Consider the following 10,384-nt stretch of genomic DNA (forward strand, 5'->3'; position numbering starts at 1 on the left):
GATTTACCCGTTGCGCGATAACTAAGTGACTGAAAAACACTGTGCTCTGCTTGCTTCGATACAAATGTGCACGCATTTCTTAGTTCTCGTGTTTTCTCCAGTCGCACTTCTCTTCTACGACTCGTATCTTCAAGACTGTTGGCCCTCTTCGGTTACACTTCTCTTTTTTATACCTGGTACGCACAAAAACACTTTGGGCCACCAAGTTTCGCCCCATGTGCTGTACGCACTTTGGCGACAGTCCCATCCCCCCAAGACGAGGCTCCACTCACCGGCCTCCAGCGCAGCCAACAAGAGGCAGTGCAGGGCACCCGTGGCTGCCGACATGTGTGTACACGTGGTGCGCGCTGCTGGCGGCGGCGGAAGACCGCAGCGCTTATCCGCAGGAGTCGCGCTCGGTGGGCGTACTCCGATTCTGCGCCGTGCCTCCTCGACCAACGAAGGAAGCGACGAACGCCGTGGACACGGACTGCGTGGAGCCCAATTGCGCGCGCGCGCCTCGCGCACAGCGTGCTGTCCCTCGCCAGACTCACAGCGCCGCACGGACTCCCAAGCGTGCGACTCGCCGCGTATCTGCTCTGCGCGCGTCCCGCGCCGGGCCTTACGAGCGCGCCGCGCGCGCCGAGCCACTAGCGCCGCCACGGGACCGGGACGGCAACTAGAGAAGAGGACAGGACCGGGACCCGGTTTTCCCGCGCAAACACGAATCGATATTTGTATGCAGTTTACCTTTTCTTTCCTGCCCCCTATCTTGTCCATTAATTATCGTTTTCCACCCACGGCTGGGTCCTGCCCCCCCCCCCCCCTTTTTTTTCCCCTGCTTTGCACCGAGGCTGGCGCGTGCCGCGCTTGTACCCTCATGCCGTGTGCAGGGCACGCCACACACGACTGGTCCACCTCCCGCCACCCCCCAACCCTCCCCCCCCCCCCCCATCTCGACCTGAGCGGCGCGCGAGCATACAAGAGTGGAGAGCTTTCTGCAGACTTGTCTATGCTATACTATAGAGTCTTGCAGGGTCGTAGATGCGTGTTATTTGCGAATTCCTCACTCTCAGTTGAACCTTATAATCAAGTCATACAGATGTAGTCAACCGGTCGTATTTTGTAGCGATATGAGCTGCATCAAGGATATATTGCCGCATTTAGTATGTGATTCGTGTTCGTAGACGGACGTACACTACTACTAGGTTGTGACGCGACATACCTTTAGGGCTCCTAAAATAAGCCCATTTCTTGCTGCGGCCGCAGTGTTCGACGCCGACATCGCTGGGTTGAAACGCTGATGTACAGTGCGAGTACTCTTGTATTTGCTGCTCCCTTCACTTACTAGATAATACATGCACCAACAAATCGAAAAGTGGGACGAGCCCTTGCTTAGAATAGTGTGTTATGCTATCTTCGCATGGTAGTTTTCGAGCTGTCCACAGCACCCCGAAAGGTGACTCATGTTCGGCTGGTTAGAAAAGAATGCTCCATATGCGTTCGGATGATTCTATCCATGCGATTGGCTCCAGTCAAGAGCACTCAGAAGCGCCGCGACTGTTCCGTGGGATAGGTTCCAAGATCTAGCCAAACTATGTTCACATGACGTCCGCTTCCGCCGCGACTATACCGCGATTGCGTAACAATATGGCAACTTCCAGGCAGCACGCTTTTCATCCCTTTAAACCCCTTCTCCCGTGTAGGGTTGCAAACCGGACGTGCGTCTGGTTATAACCTCCTTACCTTTCCTTTCGTCTTTTTCCTCCTCCTCCTATTGACCTACCTGTGGTTGCAGAAGAAAAGTAAAGTCAATTGAGCCTCATCTAATGATGAGAACAAAGTATTACCAACCTTTTGTCGTTATTATTGAGATCAGCTGTTTGTTTTAACAATAAGAGGTCTAATATTCTACTGAGTAGCGCAACTGTTTAGATTACTATCTACAAGGTGGTGCCGGAGCGTTTAGATTATGCTTTGTCGATGTGGAATGCTTCTGAAAGCGTAATTTTTCACTGCAGCGTAATTTTAATTCTACGCTCAAGCGCAGTTCGCAATCATGGTATGCTAAAACGTTTACCAAGCGGCACGTTCATCGAAGTTCCGCGGAGACGTGCCGAATGGCGCACCATGGTGACATATCCCGCTAAGTTTCAGCGATATAACGTTGTTGCACTCCTTTGCAGTCCGTTGAGCGTCAGCTTTTTGTGAAATGGCGAAATGTACAAACCACAGCGCTAACAGCCCACATTGAATATGTTGCTCATGTCTGCGTTCCCGGCGCTCTCAGCGTCCTGGTGTCGCTCGGGATAGAGTCATTGTATATATATATATATATATATATATATATATATATATATATATATATATATATATATATATAGCACTAAAGCTCTGGAAGGTATAGGGAGCCGCCCTGTGAACGCCTCGCAAACTCGGCTCGCCATTGTTGTCCTACTTGGCACAGTCGCCAAGAGACTCGCCAATATAGGGACGAGGCTTGCACGCCCGTGGGGTGGTTGTGTAATCCGTTCTGCGGCAATGAGTGTGTGAGTAAAGCGTGTTACCTCAAAGGTGAGTTTAATCTCTCCGGCTTCCTGCTATAGACGGGAAGCAGCAAGCTATACCCTCAAACGCTGAAGCGTGCTCGGCTGAGAGCTGTGCCTCCAGTTCGGTCCACGGGGCCTCATGATCTCGTTGCTCGGAAGCAGGGTACTCGTGCGTCCAGCCGAATATGCCATTAACTACCGAAACCAATTCCAGGCCGAAACGAATCATTATAATACCGAAGGAAGCACCTTGTCACTTCTATAGGTAGCACCAACAAATAACATATCTGAAAAGGAACATCTGAACCCATTTTAATTGGTGTCATCCGGAAACATTATTTGTAAATGGCAGCGATGATGTAGAGAAAAGGGACCGCGGGCGTTGGAAATTGACAAGAACCCCGTCCTGCAATCAAAAGGCGTATCCATTTCTTTTTTTTTCGTGCTATATTTTGTCTTGTGTTTCGATTTGGTTGTATTATTTTAAATACATTTTTATTCTTTGTTTTCCGCTACGTCACTGAACTGAAGCGGTTGGGAATTAGTAACGGTTTATCTCTTCCAGACTCGCGTCAACGTTCGTACGTGATAATTTTTTTTCTGCACCACTCTTACATCAATTAATTTTTACATATATTCTGGACCACGCGAATGGTATGCACCAAATAAATATAGAAGGTTAAGATAAAAAACACGGCAAAACCATTCTCACGGTGACCTGATTCCTGTGTTTTCCCTCGTAACGGATTGCGCCTTTTTACTTAACAACCGACAAGGCATCGTAAACGGCGTCACAGAAAGGTTTCTTCGAGAACCTTAACATAAATAAAATAAGCTGTAAATTTGTACTTCTGTGCAGTGTCACTCCTGTCATCGTGTACTTACAGCTACCACCTGTAGGGACGCCATCACTGTTTCTGTGGAGAAGCTGGCAAGCTTTAATGCGAAGCATTCTTAGCCTCATAACACCAATTTCGGTAGGTTTCCGAGACGGATCGATTAAGGCATCTCCAATAAACAAAAATATACGTGTTCGATGGTGAGATGGAACAAGAGTTCTCTACAAGAACCCAATAATCTTTCCATTAGGGCACAGACGGTTTCTGTTTTCTATTTCCTTATCTTTATAAGTCCAGTGACGTCGAGTATAATTCTGTCTTTCCAACGTCAAATACAACGCTTCGAGATCATTGACGCGTGCGTCACGTCGCATAGCAACAGTTTGCTTTATAAAAAGCGAGAACATGCGCGCGCGCACCAGTACCCATCAGGCCACTGGCGCAGGAATAGAACGCATGAATAAATGTACACGTTACCCCTTTCCTTCGCGTACGTAACGTCTCATTGCAACCAGCTGCCGATAAAAGCGATATAGCGCCAGCTTTACGCCCGCATTCCCTAAGTACAGCCAGTGCTTTGAGGTGCTAACGGTTATGTTGCGGCGCTTTCGGGATTGCGGCCCACTTTTTTTTATACCAATCCTCATGGCAGCCGCTAGCGCTTTGAGAAGCCATGTGACCTTGTACCACCTTCGGAATCGACCCAGGTCGTAACGAAAAAGGGATCCAACATTGCTTCTACGGAGAAGCCTAGATCAGTCGTCGTGCCACCACAATCCTCATCGCACGCTGTCGCAGTCGTCGTCGCCTTATTGCTGTCATCACGCTGGTCGCGTCACAGACACAAGTGTTCGCCTTACACTGACATGCTGGTCCATCGAATAACGCTTTGGGAAACCCCGAACGAGGTTGAATAGCCAGCTCACTGCAAAATGCTTCGCGTAACGTCTCTTCACACATTGCGTGGGATGCGCATATTTTTTTTTTCTTTCCAATGCGCGAGACTTTAAATAAATGCGCATATCGCAGCCTACACGTCCAACCGCCCTCGATGCTGATTGAAAGTCTGGTGCACTCATTGAATCAGTAAACCTATCAGGAATATATCATTCACTTGCCTATGAAGAGCCAGCCTCTGGTACTCACACCCTTTAATTATTCACACCCAAGAAATTATTGAACATCGGTACATGCTAAGTAACGAAAGTTTAATTAATGTTAAGAAGTGCGTTTAGTGCGAAACGATCATATTGAAATACAAGTTATTACGATATTGGATAATAGTTCGGTATGTATTATTATTGATAATGCTAACTCACCGTCCATGATACGTAAATTCCAATATGTGCCAGTGAAGTATTAATTAAGAAGCTAATCAGTGATCTTTTTGTTCATAACTTGAGTTTATGTCTCGATTTTTTCACACAAGTAATGTCCGCTTCTTTAAATCATCCAGCCCAAGGACTAAAATTACGTTATCTGCCACAGGAGATTTCTAAAGATTTTGTGTAAATTAAAAATGATCACCCCCTATATGAAAACGTCACTTAGCATGATGTCGCTAGCGGTACTGTGGCTAGCTGAAACATCTTACAGCTAAACATATTTATTTATTTATTATTTAATTATTCGATTACCTTATAGGCCCCTAGTCTAGGAGTATTACATGAGGTGCGTACATTCATATCTAATGCATGCATTTCTCTACTAACGCATACATAGGTTCATAACTAATGCATACGTTAACAAATAAATACAATCGGTACAATGCTTGAAAGTGGCACAATGGGAGTGCAGTACGACGTCGGGAGATAAGTCGTTCCAGTCCTTTGCTTTCTGTGTACGATTGCATTCTTTACTTTCTTACTTTCTTTAAACTGTCATTTTGTGAAGAAAGGAGAAATGTGCACTGTGTGAACGTTACATGCGCCCATGAAGTTCTTTTTAGTGTACGTTCTGACCTAGTCCATTCGAAAGCACTGAGCAAACTTCATGCGCTCTCAGTGGCTGTCCCTTTTAAGAAACGCCGTGAATGTCATGCATGCATGCTTCGTTTCCTCCATACTTGCGTACTACGTACGCTCTGAATCGTGTTCTCGTTATCAGACAACCGCAAACAGCGGCCACGTCGGCGCTGTTGTTGAGTTTAATGGCAATTAGGCGTAAGCCAAAGCGTATCCCCCTCCCGGTGGATGCGCCTCAGCTTTACCGCCTCCTCCCTCCAACTGCTTCGCGCAGTGTTGGGGTAAATCAGCCGTGGTTTGTTTGGTGGCTGTCGACACGCTTCGATAGAGTTGTAGCGGAGTGCGCAGAGTCCCCTTTGCCGACTAGAGTCCTTTGTTCGCGGTCGAAGCGGAGACGGCGACTAACAAGTGCGCCCTCTGTTTGCTTTGGCGATATTTTGGGTCGCTGGTATGGATCGCGGTGCCGCAGTGCAGACGAACCATCCAACTTTTTGTGGCCGCCTCGGCATGTCGGCCGTGTTAGCCCTGCAACAAAGTTACGGGTAGCTGTCGCCGGCTCCGGAATATTTCGCTGATGTTCTGCATTAGTGCTTGTAACGGCGATTTGTTCCTCAGTGATGTACTAGATGGTATACTCATGTTGCGAAGTGTGCAGCGACAGCGGCTGCAAAAAGTAAAAAGAAGTTCAATATAACACCTCCGGGAAACACAAGTGGAGAGAGAAAAATTTAACATACAACGGCAATACAGCAGGAGCCATAATATCCGCTCTAAACGGGAAAAAGTATCGATGAATTTCTCGAATAAACTTATTCAGGTAGCTATATTACCAGAGGGAGAATTCCAATCGACAGTTACTCTTAGAAAAAAAACACTAAAGTTTAACATTATCTTCTTTGTAAGATCAAAGCAAGCAAACGAAGGACAGGTAGCCTTCCTATGATTGTAAGTAATCACGTAAAAAGAGGAGAGAGGAAGGTCCTGGGGTGATTTTACTCGGAGAACATTTGAATGAATGAATGAAGAAAATTGTGTGTCCACTTCTACGTCGAAGTTATATTTCATATATATATATATATATATATATATATATTGTGACACTTTTACGTGCTTTCGAGGTTTACGCCTTAACAGAATGTGGGGCATCCAAGACGGGTGAAGAGAAAGACGACGTGCGGCTGGCTAGCTGAATCTCGACAGGCGCTCAGCTGATCAAGGCCGTCGCGACTAACTCTGCCTGGCTGGCTGTTCAATAAACGCCTTTCGCGGGCGTAACAAAGTGGTGGAGGTATCTCAGGCGACATCGAAGATTGTCCAGCGACCTCACCTCCAACGGCCGCGCTGACTAGTTTTCCGGAGGTGGCGACGGGTAGCGACGCCGCGGAGACGGCGACCGGCTTACGCGAGGAGCGGGTGGTGGCGTCAAGCTGCGGTCAGATGCTGGAGAACGGTTCCGCAGCACCTCCGGGCGCTGGTGAGGGATGCGTCCTGGATATGCGTGCGAGGGTGAGTACGTTTCATGTGGAGTGCGGTACCGCCTAGGCATCGTCGATCGCTCGAACCTCGGTGGTTGGCGGCGATTGCAGTACCTTGCAATGTGACCTAAGTCGCCGCAGCTATAGCACACAGGTAAACGACGATCGATGAACTGCGCCTCGACGCGCTCAGCCGTGGGGGGTCGTGTAGCAGAGTGAAGTGGCTGTGCCTGCTGCACAGGAGGGACGGTCGGCCAGTGTGCAAACCTGCTGGGGCGAGGGCGTTCTTCATGTCGTTGATCGGGGGTAAATGCGCCCTGACGTGGCCCTGGAGCTCCTCTGGGGTGGATGTCCGTGACACAGACCGACGGCTGCCACGAAGTGCACGGTGCTGCAGGCGACATGGGTTGCGGGGAGTAGGCAACGGGTGGTTGCATGGCGTTGCACGCAAGCACCTCGTGTCGCAGCAGTTCTTCGCGCACGATCTGCCGTATAGTGGATGAAAGATCGGCGGACGGGCCCTCATCGACGCTGGCAACGGTTGTCACATTTGCCAGTCGTCCAAATTTTGGCGCAATGCGACGTGTCTTCAACGTCTCAAATGTACGACAGTGACGTACGACATCCGAGACGGAATCAACGTGTTCCCTGCCTATCAGGAAATTATAGACATCTTCTGCAATTCCTTTGAGGAGATGTCCAACTCGGTCTTCTTCAGACATCTGGGAGTTCACTATTTTGCACAGCTTGAGGATCTCTTCTATGTATGTCGTGCAAGTTTCTCCGGGAGCTTGAGCTCTTTGAGCTAGTGTTCGCTCCGCGCGCTTCTGTTTGGCGTAGGAGTCACCGAAACACTTCTTAATTTCTTCAACGAAGCGCTCCCACGTTGTTAGCGAGTCTTCGTGGTTTTCGTACCACATCAGCGCTGTCTCACTCAGAAACAGTACGACGTATTCAAGCTGAGTGACAGAGTCCCAACGGTTGTATCGACTCACCCTTGCGTAGTGCGTCAGCCACTCGTCGACATCTTCGCCCGCTTTTCCCGCGAACGAGCGTGGTTCCATGTAGTGCTGCAAAGGTCCAACCGGCGTCTATATTAGTATAATTTGTGATTTCGACACGCTGTCGTCTGTTTCTAACGTAGTTGTCAAGATTAAATGCGGACCTCTAAATTCACATTTATGCAAGCTTAATCTGTGGTACCTTGTGGAACGCGTTACAAATGTTAAAAAAATTGCACCACGTTTTAGTTTATTAGGACGAAAAGCTTTTTCACAATGCACAACGGTCACCGAATATAATGGTGACTTTGGCGACCGCTGAGTGAGGGAGTTTTCGTGTTGAAGCAAAACATTATGTCTTTATTTGTCGTGTGGTCCCTGCAATATGACACATTTATACGTGCCATGCATGACGCACTGCTTTGTGTTTAGCTTGTTATAAATCTGTAAGAGATAATACATATTCACACATCCAGTTAATTACCATTTCACGTAGAGAGAACCGAGGTTAAGTGAATGTAGAGGCAGAGATACGCACGAGAGCGACAACAAAAAGTGCGGGCGCACGCAAGGCCCTACCCCACCCCCTCCCTCCAGCCGAGCGCAAATATCAAATATTCACTGAGGCTCGTCGACGTCGTAAACTTGAGACAGTGTTCATATTGTTTTCCACGACAGCGAAGCCTGCAGTTCCTCTCATCTCGTCCGCCTCTCCGGAGAGAATGATGCTTGCGAAGGCAGGAAGAATGACGTGGGCAAAAAAAGTACTTGATTCTAGGAACCGCTCTGCATTGGGAGGAAGGGGATGTATCATGCCAGTATGGACGCTGCCGATGAAAAGGTTGAAGTTATTACTGAGACAACAACGGCAGCAGAGAAGCTATACGGACTATTATTAGAACTCCTTCAGTTTCACGATTTCCAAGCGTCATTCGGAAGCTCTCTAAGTGTACTGCATGACGCGCTTTATGTCAAATTAGAATGGCTGTCCTGAACACTTTTCTACTGCTCATATTTGCAGTCAGAGTTTTCAGGAAGAATACGATAAATGTAGAAAGGGTGAAAAAACACGTGGTGAAAGGCAGAAAGGTTACCCACATTAATTGTCCGGTTGGTTGCTATGCACAGGAGGCCGGGATAAGGGCAGAAAAGTTCAGGAGAACATATATGAAAAGCATATGCCCGCACAAATAGGAGAAAGGCACTTGGCAACGACTATATAGTTGTTCATGCGGTCTTGATGCTTAAAAAAAGAACAACACTGGCGCTTTTAGAACAACTCAGGCTGACCTCGATGTGACCAGGGTCCAAGAATTGTTTACCGTAAGCGAATGGCTGTCACACCTGTCGTGCATGGTGCGGAGCTCTTTTATTTGCGCACCTAAACCAGGACAATCACTCATAATGTGCGCAATCGTCTCTTCGCACCCACAAACATCCCATTCGGGACTTCTGGTTATTCCAATGAGGAAGGAGTGGGCACTGGTGAACGCTTCTCTAAGCCATAAACAACAAATGAGAGTTATGTCCCATCATGGTAAGCAGATGAGGATCCAGGGAACAAATGCATTGGTTTGTAAACGTCCACCAACCTCCACTCGGCCAACGTAAGCTCGCGTGCAAGCGCGCGAAGCATTCCCACTGCAACTACTGTTTACATTGGGATAGCAATGCAATCGACACTGCCATGAGAAGATTGAGCGGCTGCACCTGCTTAGTCCTTTTCTATCAAGATTGCAGTAACTTGGCAGACACTGAAATAATATTCATGGCTTTTCTCAAATGCTCGATGGTAAATTTGTGTTATGTCTGCGACAATTTATTCGTGGGGATCCACGGTATGATGCATAGAGTAACAACTATGAGGGGCTGCCTTAGAATCGCAGTAGGTGGATAGTTTCTGTGGGTTTTTCTTATTGATGTGGTTTTGCTGCTCTGCGTGCTGCCTACGGATAGAATGCCGTAAGGTAAGTTGATGTCAACCGCAGTGCTCTACCCGCTGGCTATGTAATGTCGTTAGCTAACGCTTTTTTTTCTGTCGTTAGTTTAAGTTCACATACGTTATCTGTGATCCATTCAGCTTCCTTGAAAAAAACCACCTTTACGACAATGAATAACTCGTAGGAATCGGAAACATCATGTATGAATTTCCGTTGTGCTCTGTGCGCGAAATGATTAAATAGAAAGTACGGAAGTTCCACTTAAAAAGCCTCCAGCGTAAGATTACCAGTAAACAGTTGGCATTCGAGCAAAGAAAATCGTTGGAATGCATTAACAGCACTGTCGTCACATACAATCAAGCATACTTCAAGCTAAAGTGTGTACAGGTGCAGGCAAGATATAGCCTTGAATCATTAATCGTGGGCTGCTATGTACACAATTAATGAAAAATTACTGAATTAGGCAGAAACTGCTTATGAATGCCGGTCAATACGGAAATATATTGCATCTGCTAAAGAAACAAGGAGTACGTCTCCCTGTTCATTGCAGTCGCTCTGCACTGGCGATAGTCGAAGTGGAGCACGGTATTATCTAATGACATCCTTCTAACAGCCCAGTGCTTTGAGCCCGGCTTAT

The 10,384-nt window shown here is 47.5% G+C and overlaps 1 protein-coding gene across 1 annotated transcript in view; it reads right to left on the reverse strand.

The window, feature by feature from the left end:
* Nucleotides 1-562, reverse strand: part of LOC119455714 (uncharacterized) — a 65,145-nt gene extending 64,583 nt beyond the window's left edge. The window contains exon 1 of the mRNA XM_037717138.2: nucleotides 273-562. Within this exon, the coding sequence (XP_037573066.1) occupies nucleotides 273-327 (55 nt within the window). The 5' untranslated portion in view covers nucleotides 328-562. The remainder of the gene's footprint in view (nucleotides 1-272) is intronic.
* Between the last annotated feature and the right edge of the window lie 9,822 nt (nucleotides 563-10,384).

This window comes from Dermacentor silvarum, chromosome 6 (assembly GCF_013339745.2).
Source record: "Dermacentor silvarum isolate Dsil-2018 chromosome 6, BIME_Dsil_1.4, whole genome shotgun sequence".
In the NCBI taxonomy this organism is placed as follows: domain Eukaryota; kingdom Metazoa; phylum Arthropoda; class Arachnida; order Ixodida; family Ixodidae; genus Dermacentor; species Dermacentor silvarum.